Here is a 20,555-nt window from a genome sequence, read left to right as displayed (position 1 = left end):
GGCCGGAGCGGGGGGAATTCCGGCGGAGCGGAGGAATGCGGGGCTCCCGCCGCCCGGGCCGCGGCCGGTGAGTGACGGAGCCCGGCGCCAATGCGGAGGCGCGGGGGCGGCCCCGCCGGGAGCCCCGGGGAGGGGGCGCGATCCGCCCGTGCCGGTGACCCACGCGTGATTCCCGCGGCTGTTCCGGGGTGTCCATGACCCACGCGTGCTTCCCGCGGGTGTCCCATGGGTGTTCGTGCTCCACTCGTGTTCCCCGTGGATGTTCAGGGCTGCCCTGGGTCCACTCGTGCCCCCCGTGGGTGCTGCATGGTTGCCGGTTCCCGGCATGCGTTCCGTGGGTTTTGCGTGGGTGCCTCGGCACCGTCTGTGCTCCCGTGGGCGCTGCTTGTGCCGGGTTCTGCCAATGCCTGGGATTCCTCCAGGAGCAGCCCAGAGAGCACGGGCCTGGGCTTGCTGCTGAGTTTTAGCAAAACTTCACCATTTCAGCAAATATCACAGGACAATTTAGTTCTTTCTCCCATGCAAATCCCAACTGCTATCGGTCTCTGCTCCCGCTGCTCCAGCACCGGCTCTCCCAGCCCAGCCGGATTTGGTAGCAGGTCTGGGCTGCACCGTCCCAGAAACCTGCCGGGGCTGTGGGCAGCCGCGGCTGGACCCTGTACTTATCCCATTAGGACGCGCAGCAGCCTCCCATTGAGGTTTCCTGGGGCGGTTTGCCTGCCCGGCCGCACCGGGTGTGAGATCCAGGGCGGGATGTGAGCTCCATGCCGGGATGGGGACACTCAGCAGCGGCCCTTTGTTGCGGCATCATCGCAGAGCACATCCAGCTGCCGGGACACACGTCCTGCTGCCACGCCAGTCCCGCAGCTCCGGGCTCTCCTTCCGGAGCTGTTCCTGCCTTGCTGGCGCCGGATCCGGGCTGCAGCCCTCGCTGGAGCTGCTGGGGTGCAGCCGAGTACCCCAACCCCAGCATCAGGGATGGTTCTGGAGGCTCGCAGATGATGATGATGTCATCAGATGACCTCATGCAGATGACATCATGCGAATGACATGTAGATGTCTTCCCTTCATTGTGGCGCGCTGGCAGAGGCGCCTGCAGAGCCAAGCTGAGACCAGATGCCGGTGGGCTGTGGGCTGTGGTCTTCATTGAGGACCTCACTGGTGTCTCCACTGGGGATCTGGCTGGGGCTGTCACTTGGCTGCCAGCTGGGGACCTGGCTGGGGCCATTGCCAGAGTCCTCACTGGGGACCTGGCTGGGGTCCATCCCAGGGATCTCATCACTCAGTGTGCCGCTCCCCAGAACCAGGGACCGTGCCCCTGCCACCCCTTCCCTCCCGCCAGCTGTGGCCGTCCCCAGCTGAGCCGCGGTGTCTCCTGCAGGTGCCCGGGTGCAGGACGGTGACGGCCATGCCCTAGGGGAGCCCCGCCATGAGCCAGAGCGGGGCTTCGCGCCTGGCGGGCTCCCCGCCGCTGCCGGGGGGCTCCCTCCTGGCCCTGCTGGCCCCCGAGCCCTCCCCGTCCCCCCCCAGCGGGACCCCCTCGCCCGGGCCCCCGCCGGCGCTGCTGGAAGGGGACTGGGAAGGGCGGGAGGAGCTGCGGCTGCGGGAGCTGGAGGAGGCGCGGGCGCGGGCGGCGCAGATGGAGAAGACGATGCGCTGGTGGTCGGACTGCACGGCCAACTGGCGAGAGAAGTGGAGCAAGGTGCGAGCCGAGCGCAACCGGGCTCGGGAGGAGGTGCGGCAGCTGCGGCACCGCCTGGAGGCCCTCACCAAGGAGCTGGCCAGCCTGCGCCGCGACCGCGACCGCGAGCGGCCCGACGAGCGCCCGCCGCGGCCACCGGGACAGGCACCGGCACCGGCACCGGCGCAGGGCAGCGCCGGCAGCCCGCCCGCCGACGGAGCAGAGGGGGACGCCGGCCCTGAGCAAGAGCCTGTGCGGGATGTGGGGGCTGAGGTGCCCCAAAAAGCCAAGGTGGGCGTGCGGGGCTGCCCTGGGTGAGCAGGGGAGCAGGGGAGCTCCTCATCCTTGTCTGCTGCCCATGGGCACCCCCAAACCAGCACTGCCTGTCCTGTAAAATGGGCAGTGTGGGGGGACTGCTCTTGGGGCAGGATTGGGAGGGACAGACCCCTCTCAGAGCAGAACAGGGTGGTCAGACCCCTCTTGGATTAGTGTGGGGGGTGTCAGACCCCTCCAAGCAGCACTTTGGGCTCAGATCCCTCTTGGAGCAGTACAGGACAATCAGATCCCTCTTGGAACAGCACTGGGGGAGATCAGACTCCTCAGAGCAGTGTCATGAGGAGATCCAGAGCCATCACAGCCCCATGCAGTGAGATCACCTTGGCACTGGCACCAATCCCTTTCCTGGGGCTTTCCCTTTGGGGGCACTAAGCAAAAATCACTGTGCCAGTACAGGGGATGGTGGCATTGGCAGTGCTGGTGGCATCTCCCAGCCACGGCTTGATTGCCAGGGTGTCCATATGGGCTTCTGGCAGGGGTTTTTGCTGAGGGAAGGAGAAGGAAGAGGAGGAAGGGGGGAGCACACCAGAGCCACCTCAGGGATTATCCCAGCTGCTGTAGCCATCCCTCCCCTGCTGCTGTTAGCTCTGTCACAGCACAGAAGTCACTGCTCAGGGTGCATGCTGTGACAGTTCAGTCCACCTGACAGCACAGCTGCCAAGTGACAAATCTGAGACTAATGTGAGCATCCCCCACGGGCTCCACACTTGGTCCCCAGGGACATCCTGTCCCCTGGAACCTCCTGCTGCTCATTTACAGTGTGCTCAGAGTGCCTGTAGAAGGTCACTCGTGGCAGTCCTGGGTGAGATTGGTGTCATAAATTGGTTTTAAATTTTTGATACCACATTTCCAGCATGGCAGGGAGCTGGCAGCAGAGTGTGGTGACATGTGGGAGCTCCCCTGGGAGGGCAAGTCCCTCTTCATCAGCCTTAGGGGATCCCCGGGGGATGGAGGGAGAGGTGCCCTTGTTATGGAGTGGGAGCTGGGTGCTGTAGGGCTGGGGAGTCCTCTCACCCTGTCCCCTGTGCTGGGCCACCCACGGCGCCACAGGAGCTGGAGCTGATGGAAAACATCTTGACGAGCAAGCAGGAGGAGAGCTGGGAGCAGCGGGGCCCCCGGGCCTCCTTCAGCCGCCAGGAGCGGAGCCGCCTGCTCTGGGAGGACGTCAGCGCCGTGGAGGAGGACGCCACCAAAGTCACCGCCCTGAAGCTCAGGCTGGATGAGTCCCAAAAAGTGCTGCTCAAGGAGAGGGAGTGAGTGCTTGGGGCATCGTCCTTGCAGGGTGCCAGCTGATGCCAGCCTGGTGCCCACTGGGGTGCCACGTCCCATGGGGTCCTGCAGGCTGTCACTTTCACTGCCTCTCCCCAGGGACAAGCTGGCGCTCAGCAAGAACATTGAGAAGCTGGAGGGCGAGCTCAGCCAGTGGAAGATCAAGTATGAGGAGCTCAACAAGAACAAGCAGGAGGTGATGAAGCAGGTGAGCAAGGTGCCTGGGGACAGAGCTGCCCCAGGGGGTGGCCTGTCCCTCACAGGGTGGCACATCCTGATGGGCATGGTGGCCCACAGTCACTTCCCAACTCCAGGCTGCTTGTTAAGGGTTTTCATTAGTGCTGTTGATGCAGTGGGTTCATCCGTAGAGGTTGGGTGGATGTGTGTGGGCAGGGCTCAGGTGGAAGGTGGATGTTCACAGCCCCCTTTGGTGCCACGTCCCCCCACAGCTCAACATCCTGAAGGAGATTCACCAGGACGAGCTGGGGCGCATCTCCGAGGACCTGGAGGATGAGCTGGGAGCTCGCTCCAGCATGGACAAGAAACTGGCTGAGCTGCGTGCAGAGGTGAGGCCAGACCCCAGCCTGGGGGACAAAGGGGGCAGAGAGGGGGGTCCTGGTGCCCCCCAGCCACCCCCTGCCCTGTCCCAGATGGAGAGGCTGCAGGCAGAGAACGCGGCTGAGTGGGGCCGGCGGGAGCGGCTGGAGACGGAGAAGCTCAACCTGGAGAGGGAGAACAAGAAGCTGCGGGCACAGATCGAGGACCTGGAGGAGGTGCTGGCTCGCAAGCGGCGCCAGACAGCCAGTGCCCTGGACACTGACCTCAAAACCATCCAGGCTGAGCTCTTCGAGAAGAACAAGGTGCCACAGGGGTGTTGTCCCCCACCACCGCATCCCTGGGTGACTCTCTTGTGGGGCTCAGCCTCCCCAAGGACTCCCTCAAGCCCAAATTTTGCCACCACCCTTCAAGGGATGGTGGTGACCCCATCAGCTCCTGGGTCATGGGGTGTGGCAATGGGAGAGACCCCTGGGGAGGGAGGAGGGGACACCCAGTGGTGGGGGTGGCTGTCCCATGCTCAGCCCCCTCCCCATGGCCACCACAGGAGCTGGCTGACCTGAAGCACATCCACACCAAGCTGAAGAAGCAGTACCAGGAGAAGATGGCCGAGCTGGCACACGCCAACCGCCGCGTGGAGCAGCACGAGGGAGAGGTGAAGAAGCTGCGCCTGAGGGTGGAGGAGCTGAAGAAGGAGCTGGCCCAGGCTGAGGATGAGGTGGGAAAACTCATGCTGGTGGAGGAGGTCAGGGAGCTGTTCTGCTCCCTACACAGCCGCTAACAGCACCATGCCATGCCATGCCATGCCATGCCACCCCATCCCATCCCATCCCATCCCATCCCATCCCATCCCATCCCATCCCATCCCATCCCATCCCATCCCATCCCATCCCATCCCATCCCATCCCATCCCATCCTATCCCATCCCATCCCATCCCATCCCATCCCATCCCATCCCATCCCATCCCATCCCATCCCATCCCACCCCACAGCTGGATGAGGCCCACAACCAGACGCGGAAGCTGCAGCGGTCGCTGGACGAGCAGACGGAGCAGAGCGAGAGCTTCCAGGTGCAGCTGGAGCACCTGCAGTCACGGTGAGCAGGGGCTGGGTGAGCCACGTGGGCACCAGCCAGGATGGGATGATGTTCTCCTTGCCACCATCCCTCAGCCAGCATCTGCCTGGTTGAACCCATGGCCCAAGTGCCTCTGACATCCTTGGAAGGGGCACAGCCATCCTCTGAGTAGTCTTCACCCCACCTTGAGCTGGGTGGCATTCACCTCCCAGTTAAACCAGCACAAGTTTGCCCAGAGACCAGCACAGCTCGTTTTTATGCTGCTTAGGGTTGCACCCACTAGTACCCACAGCCAGGGCAGGCTGCTGGCATCCCACACCAGTTTGGGGAGGTGGGAGCTGAGTTTTCTTGCCCTTACAACTTTGCCTGGCCCTGCTTTGCCTCTCCAGCAGTAAAGAGCTGAAATGGCCGTGGGATCGATGCCGTGGCTCCAGGAGGCACTGGGGGGTGTTTATAATCATCCTTTATTTTATTGGGACATCTGCATTAAATCAGGGAAGCATAATGGAGGATTCATCACCCCCCTCAGACTCCCTGTGCAATCAACCCTAAATAATTCATGCTTTCCAGTAAAGTGTGGTGGACTGGTTGGATCTCACTGGATCCTTGGCCTTTAGATTTCAAATTTGATTCATAAAATTTCCTTGATGAATTTTCACACAAGGGCAAGCAAAGAGCTAAAACCACCACAGGGCAAGTAAAGAGCTAGAACCACCACAGGCTCCTGGGGTTTTTGAGGGTTCCTCAGTTTAGGGGGATGGCACCTCCCTTCTCTGCAGTCCTGTCTGTGACAGGGATGTCCATCCATGGAGGGGTTTAGCCTGTGCCCCATCCACAGCTCCCAGTTCCAGGCTGGCCCCAGGCTGCGGGGGAGCTCCGAGCTTAGCGAGGGCTGCAGGAAGGGATGTCTGGGGTGCAGCCATGCTGTAGGGGGGATGCAGGGGAATGCAGGCGCCCAGGGCCATGCTGCCCCCAGCCCAGCAGCTGTCCCCGCAGGCTGCGGCGCCAGCAGAGCGCCCCGCTGTTCGGCAAGATGCGCAGCGCCCGCTTCGGCCCCGACGACGCCGGCGACGGCACCAGCGACCCCGACGAGGATGAGGACCTGCAGATCCAGGTGCCCTAGAGCCCAGGGCAGTGCCACCACTGCAGGACGTGCCACATCAGTCCCCTGCATTCAAGCGTGTTGTCACAGGGCCCAGCTGTGCGGTGATTCTTGTATAGACGGGGAAACTGAGGCACGGAGCGGTGGGGAGGAATTTGCCCAGGGGTGCTCCAGAACCCACTGCCTCTTGGACAGTACTGGATGGCCCTGCAGCCACTGGCATCTCCTGGTACACTGGTGTGGCCACCAAAGCCAGCATCACCGAGCAGCCCAGGAGGAGAAGGCACAGGCCAAGAGAGGCACCAAGCTTGGCAGCCACAAACTGCCCACTTCTTTTTATATATATTATATATATGTATGTATTTGTATATGATTTTTTTATTATAAATACAGAGCCCAGATGGGCCCAGGCTCTGATGGTGGTGTGAGCTGCTGGTCTGTCCCCACACAGGAGCGAGGGTGGGTGGGGGACACATCAGGGATAATCAGCATTTCTTCACCAGCCACACACGGGCCTGGATGTCACCCACTGGCATCCCTGTCCCCATGCCTGGATTGCAGCCCAGTGTGGGGTAAAGCCTGTCCCTGGGCCTGTGCAGTGAAACGGGCTCACCCAGGGGTGCTCACCCTGGGGAGGTGCCCAGGTGCCGACCCAGGGGTGCAGAGGTGCTCACCTGAGGGTGCTGCTCACCCCAGCACAGCCCCTTCAACCCAGCCCCCCAGCACAGGGCCTTGGGGGCTTTGGAGGCGCTCAGACACAACCTTATTAAAAATTAATATTTCGGTGAGCTAATCCTCTCGCTCTGCCTTTTAATTGATTGGCTAAAAGCGCAGCTCTTTGCTGCTCATGGGGTTTTTTTAGTGCCCTTTTATTTGCAGCGATTATTCATATTTTTACTGCCCAGCAAGTGAGGCCGCCGGGGTGGGGGTGCCTGGGGCAGTTTGGGGGCGCGGAGCGGGGATGCGGTGACACCTGAGCCGAGGGACGGACCAGAGGCTGCTGCCGCCGCCCGTCAGTCGCTGCGGGGTGTTCCCTCCAAAGCCGAATGATGGAATTTTCTTTCCAGGGCGGCCGGTTGTGGCTCTGGTTGGGCAGCCCGGGGGTGGAGGGAGGGGACCGGGGCGGGGCGGGGACCGGGGCGGGGCCGGGCGGGGCCGAGCGGCTCCGGGGCTCGCAGGACGCGGAGGCTCCGCCGGGTCCGCTCGCACCGGGAGCCCGGTAAGGCGGCGGGACCGGCGGGGGAACGGGTGACACCGGACGGGGCTGGAGCGAGGTTTGGGCTGACAAGCGTCGGGGGCAAACGGCCGGGAGGTGACAACGCCCGGAGGGACGTCCCGGTGTGATGGACCGGGTGTGATGGGAGATGGGGGCCGGGGGGGCGCCGGGTGTGGGGGTGACAGGTCCGGGGCAGGGGGCGGGAGGTGCCCCCCAGCAGCTCTGGGTTCCCTGGGGGTGTTGGTGTGCGTGGGTGGGTGATGGCGATGGGGAACGGCGGAATGGGGGAATGGGGGATGTTCCCCCACAGGAGCGCTGCCACTCTCGGACAGCGGGCGGTCCCCAAGGCGCTGTCCCAGCCCGATCCCCCTGCTGGGCTCTGGGGACCCGGGTGTCGCTGGCATGGAGGAGCATCCCCGGCGATGGCCCTGCTCTGTTTCCTGGGTTGCTGCCTCCACCTGGGACTGCTCCACCTGGCAAAGGAACCTGGTCCCCACCTGGTCCCGCCGGTGGGGGCTGGGGGAGCAGCAGGGACCGGGCTGAGCGAGGCCGAGCTCACGGGAGGGCTGGACAGGGGCTGGGTGACACCGGGGGGCGAGGTTGGAAGCCGGGGTCCCTCCGGCCCCCGGTGCCGGGCGAAACAGCCCAGAGCAGAGCCGGCCCGGCCGCTCCCACCGAACCCAGCCGTGCCCAGGGGCCGGGGCCGTGTTCCTGCCCGAGCGAGCAGCCTGGGAGGAAGGAGGGGAGTGCGAGAGCTGATGGAGACCTGCGGGCGAGGTGTGGTGCGGGTGTCCCTCGGACACATGTTGGAGCTGGCGGCAGGGGACTGACCGCCTGTCTGTGCCACCCTGGCTCCGCCGTGCTGGCAGGGGTTAATATCACCGGACTGTTCCACTCGGATGGTTCAGGCAGAGAAGGGAGGAGGAAGAGGAGGAGGAGGAGGGGAAGGAGGAGGAGGAGGAGGACGACAAGGAGGAGGGGGAGGAGGACGAGGAAGATGTCACCCGTCGATCTGTCATTTCTCTTTTCCAGCCAGCATGGGGGACACTGCTAGCACCAAGCTGGGCCGGTGGTGAGACAGGAGGGGTAGGGAGGAAGAGGATGGAGAGGGGGGGGCGAAGGTGAAGGCAGCCCCCCCCTCCCAAAATATCCCCTACCCTATCGAGCCATCGCCATGGCGACGAATTTTAACGACATCATCAAGCAGGGCTATGTGAGGATGAAGAGCAAGAAGCTGGGGGTGAGTGGGGATCTTGGGGACTGGGGAGATATGGGGGGGGAACACCCATGGATTTGGGGTGCTGGTTTCCCACTGAGGTGAGATGGACAGGTCCCTCTTGTGGCTTCCTGTGCCCCTGTTTTGGGGTTGAATCAGCAGCCTTTTGGGGCTGTGGTGGCAGAGGAGTGGGGGATGGCAGGGACGGGCCACTTGTTGGTACCCAAATCACCCAGCAGCCCCAGGGGTCCAGCATCTGCACCGGCCGAATCCTGCACCGAGCAACACCCGTTCACCTGTCCCAGGTCACCCGGGGTTTGGGGAATGTCTACGAGCCCTCCCTTCCCCCCGTGCCTCAGTTTCCCTGCACACACAATTTGGCATCGGGGATGCCGCGCACCGGGAGGGGTTGGAGCTGCTGGGTGCAAATTAGGGTGGTGTGGGAGTGCAGCACCCACAGGTGGGGGGTCAGGGGGGTTTGATCCCATCTCCATGGTTGGGAGCCGCAGCAACGAGCATGCTGGGTAATTTCATGCTAATTAGGGAGAACAAAGAGGGAGCGGGATCCAGGGGAGGGGGACATGCCTGGGGACGGTGGCCCCACCACCCTCAGAGGCAGGGGATGTAGGAGAGGGGACGGGGAAATGCCAGAACAGCGGTCCCCTTGGGAGCTTTGTCCGTGTTCATTAATTAAGCTCTGTAATCAGCACTGGCGGGGGGTGGGGGCAGATGATGGCAGCCCCGGCACAGCCCTATCCCCAGCATCCCCTCCTGTCCCCAGGCCAGCAGGGTCAGCAGAACCAGGCACGGGGCCTGGGGATGGGGACAGGGGGCTGTGGTGGGGACAGGGGGCCTGTGGTGGCACCGAGCAGCCGCCGCGCTCTCTGTCCGGCAGATCTACCGGCGCTGCTGGCTGGTCTTCCGCAAATCCTCCAGCAAAGGGCCCCAGCGCCTGGAGAAGTACCCGGATGAGAAGTCAGCGTGCCTGCGGGGGTGCCCCAAGGTGAGGGGGTGCGCAGGAGGGGTGCTGGGGTGCTGCCCGCTGCTCGGGGACCCGACCACAGCAGCTCCTTCCTTGCCTGAACTCGCTCCGGAGGGGGATGCAGCTGGGTCTGGGTGCTGCAGGTGTCAGGGTCTGCGTGCATCAGGGAACAGGGGCTGGGAGCAGCCCTGGGTGACCCCCCAGCTCCTCTGCAGGTCACCGAGATCAGCAACGTCAAGTGCATCACGCGGCTGCCCAAGGAGACCAAGAGACAGGCGGTGGCCATCGTTTTTACCGACGACTCCGCCCGGACCTTCACCTGCGACTCAGGTACGGGGCAGCGCCCAGGGGAGCCGGGCCGAGGGTGCTGGGTGGGGCAGCCCGGCGTGGCCAGGGTCGCCCAGGGGCTGCCGTGGTGCCTTGCAGAGCTGGAGGCGGAGGAGTGGTACAAGACGCTGTCGGTGGAGTGCCTGGGCGCCCGCCTGAACGACATCAGCCTGGGGGAGCCCGACCTGCTGGCGCCCGGTGTGCAGTGCGAGCAGACGGGTGAGCGCGGCGGGGAGTGCTCGCCCGGGGCTCCGCCTTGCTGCACCTCCCGCTGATTATTTTATTTTATTTCTTTTTTTTTTTTTTTTTTTTCCCTTTCTAGACCGGTTCAACGTGTTCCTCCTCCCCTGCCCCAACCTGGACGTCTATGGCGAGTGCAAGCTGCAGATCACCCACGAAAACATCTACCTCTGGGACACGCACAACCCCCGGGTGAAGCTGCTCTCCTGGCCCCTCTGTTCCCTGCGCCGCTACGGCCGCGACGCCACCCGCTTCACCTTCGAGGCCGGACGGTGAGATGTCACCCTCGCCAGGACAGGATCACAGCTCTGTGCCCTCCTCCAGCTGGGCAGTGGCACTGACCTCAGAACCTGACCACAGGGCAGGCTTGAGGCTGGGGTGATGCCCGTGGCTGTACAGTGTGCCCATGGCAGGCAGGGCTTGGAGCTGGTTCTGGTCCCAGATCAGCGCCGTGAAGGGGACCTAGGCACAGCTCTAACAGTATGGGAAGCTGCCCTAGCTGTCATCTGGGTGGGTTTTGTTCATCATGCCTTGGCTTGAAGACCTTGGTGACATCCTGTGCCCTGTCCCCATAGGATGTGTGATGCAGGAGAAGGTCTCTACACCTTCCAGACGCAGGAGGGTGAGCAGATCTACCAGCGTGTGCACAGCGCCACATTGGCCATTGCTGAGCAGCACAAGAGGGTCCTGCTGGAGATGGAGAAGAACGTCAGGGTGAGCTCCAGCCCATGCTGAGGGGGGACACGGCTGGGGGAGATTCTGGGGGCCCTGTATCACCCTCCTCCCCTCCATCCACTGCAGCTGCTGAACAAGGGCACTGAGCACTTCTCCTACCCCTGCACGCCCACGACCATGCTGCCCCGCAGCGCCTACTGGCACCACATCACCGGCTCCCAGAACATGGCTGAGTCCTCCAGCTATGCTGGTGAGTGTCCCCACCCCACACCGAGGAGATGCTGCTCCTCCAGCCCCCAGAGCTTTCCCCGCCAGGTGAGCCCAGCCTCTATTTTGTCCCCAGGGGAGGCGTATGCAGGTGCCCAGGCCAGCTCGGACACCGACCTCCTCAACAGGTTCATCTTGCTGAAGCCAAAGTCCTCCAAAAGCGACAAGCCTGAAGACAGGGAGCCCACATCGTCCCCATGAGCTGGTGTGGGGGGACTGTGGCAGGGGTCCCCTTTTTCTTCTCCAAGGGGTGGCGAGGACGCAGGCAGTGACCCCTCAGAATCCCAGGAGCCCGAGCTGGGGCAGCTCGGTGCCAAGGCCTTGGGAAGCAGGCACTGGCTCACGCCCTGGGCTGGCGTTAGTGGAGGCGATGGCTGGCTCAGCCTCAACTGACTTCAAATATATATTGAATACCCGTATTGTAAGAGATATTTCCTTCTCACATGAATGCAAATGTGGTGGCTGCTGAAGAGCCCTTGGGCAGATGCCCAGAGGTTTTTGACTCTTGGGGATCCAACTGGGAGGTGAAGAGAGGTGGGGCGGGGGAGAGTCAAGAAATTTGGAGTTTTCTGCGTGGCAGGAAGGCTGGAGCATCACTCTGCCATGGCCATGGAGCAGCGTCGGAGGATGCAGCTGTGTCAGGCTGATGGTGCAGGGTCCCACCCCTCCATGAAGAGCAGGGTGCTTCTGAGGACACCCTGCCTTCCCTGAGCTGATTTTTGCACTTCTTCAAGCTATTTAAATGCTCGCTGTAGAATTGATGTGTCTCAGGAGAAACTGGTTTTCCTTCCAGGGGGGTTGGCTGGGGTGAGTGGCCAGGCAGAGCCAAGCTCCCTGGCTTCTCCCACCCCAACACCCCTCACTCCTCCCACAGCTGTGTCCCCCTGCCATGCCCCTGGTTTATCTGCTGGTGGGCAACCATGGGACTGGTTTTGGCCAGTAGCATCTGTCTCTCAAGGGGCAGCTTTGTGGATATGAGAAGCCCCAGGGCAGAGAAACCCATGCTGATGGGGAGAGAGCCACATTCCTCTGTGCATTCCCACAGCCCTCACTTCCTCCTCACCCACTGGGGGTGGAACTGGGCTTTATGTGCTGAACTTAAAAAGCAATTGATTTTTTCTAGTTCTCCTATTTATTGACCTCCTTTAGAAGGGCTATCTTTTTATTGCCGTGCAAACCTTGGTGTTTCTTTGGAGTCTTCTTTCTGTCTGGGTTGGATGCTTGGTGGTTTTTATTTCTGCCCTTTAAAGCTCCAGGTCCATGTGCTGGGCACAGGGAGTGTTGTGATGTGGGAATCTGTGGTCTGTAAATACTGTGTTTCAGGGTGGTGTAGCTTGTGGCAGAGGGGACATGGGGACAGAGAAAGGTTGCTCCTCGCAGCATGGCTGTGCACAGAGGGGCTCTGGACCCTAGCACTGCCCAGCAGCGTGTCCTCCCTGGGGTGAGAGGTGGAACCTGCCCTCTTTTCCTGGCTACACACCTCATCTGGAAAAGATTTAACATTTGTTACCAAAAACGTTTGGGTTTTCTGTTTTTTAAGGAGTTGCTCAATGAATAAACAACCCTTATCCACATCCACCCTTCCTGTTTGTCTGTTCCATCCAAGCGCGCTCGGGAAGCGCGAGTGGGAGTTGTGCCTGCCAGAGAGAAAAATGCTGATGGGGGAGATTTCTGAGGTTCCTGGCAGCATGCTTGGCTCAGGGCTTTGTTCTGCCTCCAGCTATGGCCAAGACATTTCAAGTGAAGCCCTAAAACCACTGGAACAGGAAGAAGGGTAAAGGGAGTTGCCACTCTCCATCAAACAACCCCGAGTGGGACAGGATGCCCGCACCCCCGTCACCCTCATGTCCAGCTGCCCGTGGCTCTGGGGATGTGCCAGGCCAGTGGTGGCTCCAAGTCCCCAGGTGGAGTTTCAAGACACACCATCTCCCAGCTCTCCCAGAGCTGTGCCAGGTAAGCTATCCATGCCATGACTGCCTGGCAGCACTGGCCTCAAGGTAAGACAGCCATGCCAGCCAGCAGAGTGATCCCTGCAGGGATGGGGACACGGGGAGCCATGCTGCAGCCAGCTCTGCCATGGCAAGGAAATGGAAGCAGCAGCCTGGCTGCAGCAGCTTTTGCCTGGAAGGGGAAGGCAATGCTGGCATGGGCTGCTCTCCCCAGCTCAGTGTGACCCTAGCACCACCCCTGAACCATCCCCATCCATATCAGGATAAGCATGGGGCCACACAGGCCTTCCCCTCCCTCCCTCCCAGCTGCAGGTCTCTCCAGAAACTGTCACCAAGAAGCTCATCCCAAGTCATGCTGGGCAGTGATGAAGGGGAAGAGGAGGGGTGACAAAGGCCATTGCTTTCAGCCACTGCCAGTGGGGTCAGGGCATGGGACCTGCACCAAACTCCAGCCCAACACACACTGGGGGCTGTGGGCACAAAGAAAGGTATCAGCCAGGGGCCATTACTGACAGCCCATGTGCCACCCAGCTCCTCAGAAAAGGGTTCTACAGCACAGGGGTGGAGTCTGTTCCAGAGGATTCTGTAAGTACAGCTCTGCCTGCCTGGCCCAGCTGGGCTCCCCTGCAGTGCTGCCTTCTGCAGCTCTCGCCCACCCCAGCCTCAAACATGTGCTTTACACACAGCCCTGGATCAATGAACCACGGGCTGCCTGCAGGAGGGTGCTGCTCTCCTCAGGAGATAATGTCACAAGCAGCAATCAGCATCAGCGAGCAATGCTCCCTCCAAAGCAGATCTCATTAAGTTAATGTCTATTGGAGAGAAGTAAATGATGTGACATCTCCTCCAGCAGCTTTGAATGAGCTTTCAGGGATAACAGAAAAATTTGGGGGTAAGGCTTTATTCAGCACAGTAAAGAATGGACATGTAAATAAGGTAGGGTTGTGTAACAAAGGTACACACTTCCCCATCCCAAACACCACATGGCCAAAATCCAACACCAGAACCAAAATCCAGGATCATTTGGAGATAAAGCCTGTCCTGGCTAAGATGCTCACTGACTGATTCCCTTCCTGTTCTACCCCAACCATCACAATGGCTTTCCCTAGGAAGGAGGGCCAGGGAAGAGGTGTCACCAACCAACTGCTGGGCCAGGAAAGGCAGAAGGAGATGATGGGGAGGTAAAAGCCTCTCCCCAGATCTCAGCCAGACATCACTCACAGCTCACAGCACTCTCTTGCCAGGGCCACCTCAGTTGATAGTGAGGACATCACTCTGGATCTCGTGGCTCAGCTGTGTCTGGAGGTCACTCAGTTTCTTCTTGAGGCCGGACAGGGCAGACAGGACGATGGTCTCGGGGCGCAGGGAGCCACAGGACTCCACATTGTAATAAAACCTGAGGTTACAAGGCAGGGGTTAAGTCACCACCACCCCTGCAAGGAGGTGCAAACCCAGACTGCACATCATTCCAGCCCATCCACACCCACAGCAGGGAGATCTGCCTGCAATCCCAACCATCATCATCACCATTCACCTCCCAAGCAAGCAACAGCCAGTGCTGCCCCTCTAGAACCCTCACACCAACACTCACAACTTCACAGGCTGCAAGAGCACTTCTGAGATTGATTTCTGTTCAGCACTGTGACCTGTGAGCCAGCACCACAAGCCAGGGACTAAGGCTGGCCGAGGCACTTTTGCAGTGCAAATAACACCAGCAATCAGAGCATGAGACACACACAGGTGAATGAACACCTTTAGCCAGGGTGTTTCCCCTGCAGGCCTCACACCTCACTGAGTGTGCACCGCCCTCCCTGGCAACATGAACTCAGGAGAACTGTCTAGGATCTCCCAGAGGGGAAAACCTGCCACATCCAGGTATATCACCACTTAACACCAACTCCTGCCCTGCTTTTCAGGAAATGTCAGCTCCCTGGGCTGGCAATTTCAGCACAGTGTAGACACTCTTTATTAATGAAAGCCCATGAGATGCTCCCAGCCAGTCACCCCCTCTCCCAGCTGCAGCACTGCCTTCAGCTCCCACCTCTCTGGCTTCCCGTTGGGGTCGTAGGGAGCCTGAGCATCCTCATCGTCGATCTCCGAGTACTCACTCTTGGGCCTGGAATCAGAGAGCAGGAGAGGTTACACAGAGGTTACACAGAGCCTGCTCCAGCCTGGCCCCACACACAAGGAGAGCAGGAGAGGTTACACAGAGCCCTGCTCCAGCCTGGCCCCACACACAAGGAGAGCAGGAGAGGTTACACAGAGCCCTGCTCCAGGCTGGCCCCACAGAGCCCAGGCACTCAGTCTGGCCCCAGTGAGTGAGCACTGGCCTCACATGCAGCACACAACAGGCTGGTCATCAAACATCAAGTCAGAGAAAAAAGCTCAGTCACACATTGTGTTTTCTGGCCCCTCATTAATGCCCCAGAGTCATCCAGCAGCACTGGAAGAAGGGGATCAGCCCTGCTCTGCCCAAACTCAGCAAGCCCTGTACTGCGGCTCCATCCACCTACACTGGTACAATCTGGCAGGTGCTTACAGTGAAGGGATGTTGATTCCTGAAGAGACTGTTTATGGAGCCTGGATGCTTTTATGGAGTAATGGACCTTGAGTTATCTTTTCTTTCTGCTTCCCACTGGGCCAGGAAAGCACAGGAGTACTCCAGCACTCAAGTCTGTGAGGCACAGTTGGCTTGGAGCCAGCAGGAAAAATATCTCCTGTACAACAGACACCACCTGCATCAGTGAGCTCCATCCTGATGTCCTGCACCTCCACTCCTCTACCAAAATCACTGCAATTCCTGTGCATCAGTTAGGCAAACACATCTCTCTACCTGCTGCATCCCTTGGTTTATAGAGCACCACACCAGAGAGACTGTGTGGAACCACTTAATCCATGTCAAAAACCCAAAGCCTTGAGCTGTGTGAGAAGCCAGCACAGAAAATCCTGTACCCACCAAGGTCTCCTGCTGGCCTTCCTCTGCCCCAGCAATGTCCAGGAACACTGATCCCAGCACCCTGTAATCAGCTGCCTGAAATAAAATTCTATTTCTCAAACAAACCCTCTGCCTGTACAAACCTGTACTGAGAGAGATGAAGTGTTAATGAAGGTGGGATTTCTTGTCGCTTGCAGAACCACTCATGACCAAAACAGCACAGAGGTTTCCATGACCCTGACAGCTGTTTGGAGAACCCAGCTGCATGCCAGTGATCTGCCAACAGCCTCAAAAAGCAACTAGCATGAAAAACTAAACCAAAAATCATAGCTAGCCTTGGACAGCAGAAGGCTTTGGCTCTGTATTGTCTTCACAGGGAGTCAGATGAACTTGAAAAGACAGACATAGTGTCAAGAACTGGCAGCTCCAATATCAATCCTCTTTTGGGATTTTTCCAACTTTTACATATTTTTTGCCTAGCACTTCTCAAAAATTGTTTCGTGGTGCCCTGTCTGTTGTATGCCACACCAGGTTTGTGAGCCTGCCACTTATCAATGTTTATATCAGAACATCCACCACCCTGCCCAGTCCCTGCTCTCAGCCTGCCCTGCCTAAAGCACCTGGCTGGCTCCAGAGTGCTCAGTGACAGGATGTCTGCTACGTGATCACTGGGATACAGAGCCAGGAGCAGCTCAGGTGAGCAGCATTCATGAGAAGTCATGCTGGATAAAGTCCTCACCCAGGCCAAAGCAAGGCAGCAGCTTTCCAAAAGTAAAATCACGTCACTTTTGGATGAGAAGCTGTGTGCAACTTGTGCAGAATGGTATTTCAGAGGAGAGGAAAGGGCGAGAGAGGGAAACACTGCAAGAGCTCAGACTCCAAGAGTGAGGAGAGGTATGGGTTAAATCACAGCCATACTGGGCTTCCTCAAGCCAGCCTGAAAAATCAGTCTTGAAACCCAACCTTCCACTCTTTGCTCTCATAGCAATTTCTTTCATCTCACATGGATCTGCTCCTTCCTCAGACCTTACTCTGACCTACAAAACACTTGCACAGGGAAGAAAAAAAATCAGCAAGAAGTGGTGAAAAAGGGCATGAAAGTGAGGCAAACCAGCAGTGATGGTACGTGAGGGAGGACAAAAGATGACCACAAACCAGTCCACCTTGTGTGCAGCTGCTAACAAGTGACTGGCCTTGCTACCCAACCCCAGGAGCAGAGTTTGTGCAAGGGGATGTGGCAGGCACGCTCCCCATGAGACAAATTACAGGGCTGAAATGTAAGTTGTGGCCTGCTGGAAAACCCTTCCCAGTTGCTGCAGACAGACAGCAGGACGTACCACTCCTCTGGTTTGGGGTACACGGTGTGCCTGAGCGCGTTGTCGGGGTCGTACTCGAAGGCCACGCCGGCCGTGGGGTTCCACTTGGCGTGCTCCTTGCCAAAGCCCTTCTTGGCGTAGGCCCGCAGCCGCAGCTCCTGCCCCTTGCGCAGCTTCACGATCAGGATGTCTGCAAAGCACACAGGGGAGACAGCAGCGTGTGAGCACACTCTGCAAAGGCAGATTTCTGGTGGAAGATGTCATCAGTGTCCAGGTTTAGCTTGGATTCTTAGTGGGGTGTGACGGTGTTTACAGGGGTCTTAGGATGAGGGAAGAGACAAGGATCTGACTCCATGTTTCGGAAGGCTTGATTTATTATTTTATGATATATATTATATTAAAACTATACTAAAAGAATAGAAGAAAGGATTTCATCAGAAGGCTGGCTAAGAATAGAAAAAGAAAGAATGATAACAAAGGCTTGTATGTCGGACAGAGAGTCCGAGCCAGCTGACTGTGATTGGCCGTTAATTAGAAACAACTGCATGAGACCCATCACAGATGCACCTGTTGCATTCCACAGCAGCAGATAACCATTGTTTACATTTTGTTCCTGAGGCCTCTCAGCTTCTCAGGAGAAAAAATCCTATGGAAAGGGTTTTTCATAAAAGATATCTGTGACAGTGGGGCTCAGCTGAGTCCCCAGAAGAGTGAAGTAAAAAGGAGCTGTACAGGCCCCCAAGGAACAGCCAACAGCACAGCATTTCACCTCCTTGCTGTCTCTGAGCTCTCACAAGGAGAGACAGAAGCACCCTCTTCAGTTCTGGGACAATCTGAGTGGCAGCAAGACAAAATGCTACCCCACTTGTGCAGTGACACCAGCTGCTCAGAAGTGTGATATTTACAGCTGCCTTACAGTTGCACAGCTAGTAAAGGAAGAATGAGTTCAAAGAACCTGAGGGAAAAGGGAATTTCCTGCTACAGTTCTTATTGCCAGTCACCCACCACTCACCATCCTGCTCCACATAGTCATTGGGGTCGTTGTCTCTGCTCCGAGATGTCACCTGCAGCAGCCAAACAAAACCAAGCAAAATTAGGGACAAGATCAACTTGGATGAGTGCTCCAGCCCAGCACATCTGCTTGGCTCCTAAAGTCACTCCCACAGCTGCTACAGATGACACACAGCACTCAGAGCACCTCAGCCAAAGGCAAGTAACAGACAGCAGGCTCCAGCTGGGCTTTACCCAGGCACACAGTGTCACCAGGCAGCAGGAGCAGCCCAGGCTGTGGTGACATCTGGATTCACCTCAACAGTGTACTAGAACATTCTCTGCAAGTCCCTTTGCCTCTGTCCTACTTTGGCACCACCACCCCTCCCCAAGATGACTGCACAGGAGCTGCTTGGCAGCACTGCCCTGGCCTGGGCTCCTCACACTCTGCCATGCTGAGAGTCCAGAACCAGCAAGCAGAGGCCTCAGGGCAGCCAAGGATTTTGGGATGAGGGGTGCAGGATGAGGCCACACTGCTTGCAGCCCATCAGACAGCAAGTGAAGGACAGCATGGCAGAGACAGGGAGGGCACTGGCACACATGCTGCTCCTGCAGATACTCCTGCTTTAATCAACCACTAGGGTTTAAGTGGAGCTTTAGGAAACATGAAACGTGGTCAGTGTCTACATTCCCTGTGTGTGCCACCCTGCCTCAGCAGGAGCAGGGAGGTCATCCTTCCCCTGTATTGGGCACTGGTGAGGGCACACCTTGAGTGCTGTGTCCAGTTCTGGTCCCTCAGCTTGGGAAGGACATTGAGACACTCGAGCACATCCAGAGGAGGCAACAAGGCTGGAGAGGGGCTGGGAACACAAACCCTGTTAGGAACTACTGAGGGAGCTGGGGCTGCTCAGCCTGGAGAAAAGGAGACTCAGAAGTGAGCTTATCATTCTACAGCTCCCTGAAAGGTGGCTGTGGTCAGGTGGGGCTGGGCTCTTTCTCCAGGCAGCGCTGACAGAACAAGAGGGCAGTCTCAAACTGCATCAAGGGAAATACAGGTTGGATATGAGGAAAACGTTTTTTCATGGAAAGAGTGATGAAGCACTGGAATTGTCTGCCTGCAGAGGTGGTGGAGTCACCATCCCTGGATGTGTTTATAAAAGCCTGGATGTTGCACTGGGTGCCAGGGTTTAGTTGAAGTGTTGGGGCGTGGCTGGGTTGGACTCGGTGATCTTGAAGGTCTCTTCCAACCCTGTCATTCTGTGAATCCTGTAAATCCTGTGAATTATCCTGTGAGTGCAGGGAGTGCAGGAGGTGGCACTGACCGGGATAACACGGGGGTTGTTGGAGATGAGGTCCCGAGATGTCACGTGCCGAGTCTGGTCCTCGTTGCAGCGAACGTCCAGCGTGAACTCCACGGAGCACTCGGGGCAGAACTCGTCACACGTGCAGTCCTGGCACACACACGGGTTCTTTATGCACAAACTGCCAGAGCTTCCCATCAGATCCAACACCCACCACCCTCAAAATGACTCCCCACAGGATTTTTCGTGACTCACTCTGGAATATTGCATCTTATCCACAATGTCGTCGCTGGTGAGCGGGATGAGACCTGGGAGAAGCAGGAGATCAGAGGAATGTCTGAGTAGGACCACAAGAGCCCCTAACCCTGATTTTGCCAGAATACACCTTCATCTTCCTCCCCACCCAGCACTCACCCAGCCTGTGTGCAATGAACTCATCGTGGAGCACAGAGGAGTTGGCATCTATCTGGACCCAGTCAATAGCTGCACAGAAGAGAAAGTCACAAACTGAGGAATACTGATGTGGGGAAAAGCCAGCTTGAGGGCACAGAAAACATTACAGAGACTGCAGAGACACTGGGGCAGCATCTGCAGGGCACAGTACTGGCTGAACACGGGTAAGGAGAGCCAAAAGCAGAGAGGAGGAGTGGGAGAACACGGAGGGCAGCCCAAGGGACTGTGATCACAGGCAAGCGAAAGGCCTCACCTATGATGGGGACTTCTGCGATGAACACTCTTCGAATGGAATTCGCCACCCTGAGGGAGGGAAACACCGTGGTTGGGCGTGAGGGAGCGTGGGGCTGCAGGCCCGCACAGACCGGGCCGCGGCTGCTGTGGGGCTTGCCTCAGAGACCCTGCCCGGCCGCCCCCGGGGCCTCCCGCGGCCGCTTCACCCCTGGGCCCGCCCGCCCCGGCCCCGCGGCGGTGCTCACGCCAGGTCCGTGTTCTCGATGATGAACTTGACGTTCTCGTCCGTGAGCTCGGTGATGCGCACGGTGGGCTGGTTGGCGTACGGCATAGCTGCCCCGCCCCGCTCCCGCCTGCTCCCGGCCCCGCGCCCGCCGCCCGGAGCGCCCGCCCGGTCCGTCCCGCCCCGCTCCCCCGGCCCCGGTGCGCCCGCAAT

At 58.9% G+C, this 20,555-nt stretch overlaps 3 protein-coding genes across 6 annotated transcripts; 2 read left to right on the top strand and 1 right to left on the bottom strand.

Moving 5' to 3' along the window:
• Positions 1-1,429: 1,429 nt before the first annotated feature.
• On the top strand, positions 1,430-6,435 carry CCDC102A (coiled-coil domain containing 102A). Its single transcript, XM_036390324.1, has 9 exons — positions 1,430-1,972; positions 3,068-3,270; positions 3,386-3,494; positions 3,736-3,852; positions 3,937-4,146; positions 4,389-4,559; positions 4,834-4,937; positions 5,913-6,030; positions 6,109-6,435. The coding sequence occupies exons 1-9, from the start codon at positions 1,430-1,432 to the stop codon at positions 6,124-6,126; spliced, it is 1,593 nt and encodes a 530-aa protein (XP_036246217.1). The 3' UTR covers positions 6,127-6,435.
• A 716-nt stretch (positions 6,436-7,151) lies between these two features.
• Positions 7,152-12,515, top strand: DOK4 (docking protein 4). 4 transcript variants are annotated; one of them, XM_036390511.2, is made up of 9 exons: positions 7,152-7,237; positions 8,267-8,474; positions 9,346-9,453; positions 9,648-9,762; positions 9,859-9,978; positions 10,082-10,271; positions 10,575-10,713; positions 10,801-10,924; positions 11,018-12,515. In XM_036390511.2, exons 2-9 carry the CDS (start codon positions 8,409-8,411, stop codon positions 11,140-11,142), a joined length of 987 nt encoding a protein of 328 aa, XP_036246404.1. In that variant the 5' UTR covers positions 7,152-7,237; positions 8,267-8,408; the 3' UTR covers positions 11,143-12,515. The 4 variants fall into 4 exon arrangements, with proteins under 4 accessions (XP_036246404.1, XP_054372114.1, XP_036246403.1 ...); XM_036390510.2 differs by having other exon boundaries at positions 7,201-7,356; XM_036390512.2 differs by having other exon boundaries at positions 7,202-7,292.
• A 1,260-nt stretch (positions 12,516-13,775) lies between these two features.
• Positions 13,776-20,539, bottom strand: POLR2C (RNA polymerase II subunit C). The gene is made up of 9 exons (XM_036390121.2): positions 20,365-20,539; positions 20,139-20,188; positions 19,847-19,915; positions 19,688-19,740; positions 19,454-19,582; positions 18,154-18,205; positions 17,163-17,331; positions 14,932-15,006; positions 13,776-14,286 (listed from the first exon to the last, which is right to left on the bottom strand). The coding sequence occupies exons 1-9, from the start codon at positions 20,448-20,450 to the stop codon at positions 14,142-14,144; spliced, it is 828 nt and encodes a 275-aa protein (XP_036246014.1). The 5' UTR covers positions 20,451-20,539; the 3' UTR covers positions 13,776-14,141.
• Positions 20,540-20,555: the final 16 nt, after the last annotated feature.

The sequence above is a fragment of the Molothrus ater genome, chromosome 12 (genome assembly GCF_012460135.2).
Source record: "Molothrus ater isolate BHLD 08-10-18 breed brown headed cowbird chromosome 12, BPBGC_Mater_1.1, whole genome shotgun sequence".
NCBI classification, from domain to species: Eukaryota; Metazoa; Chordata; class Aves; order Passeriformes; family Icteridae; genus Molothrus; species Molothrus ater.
This window is presented reverse-complemented; position numbering and strand designations above follow the sequence as displayed.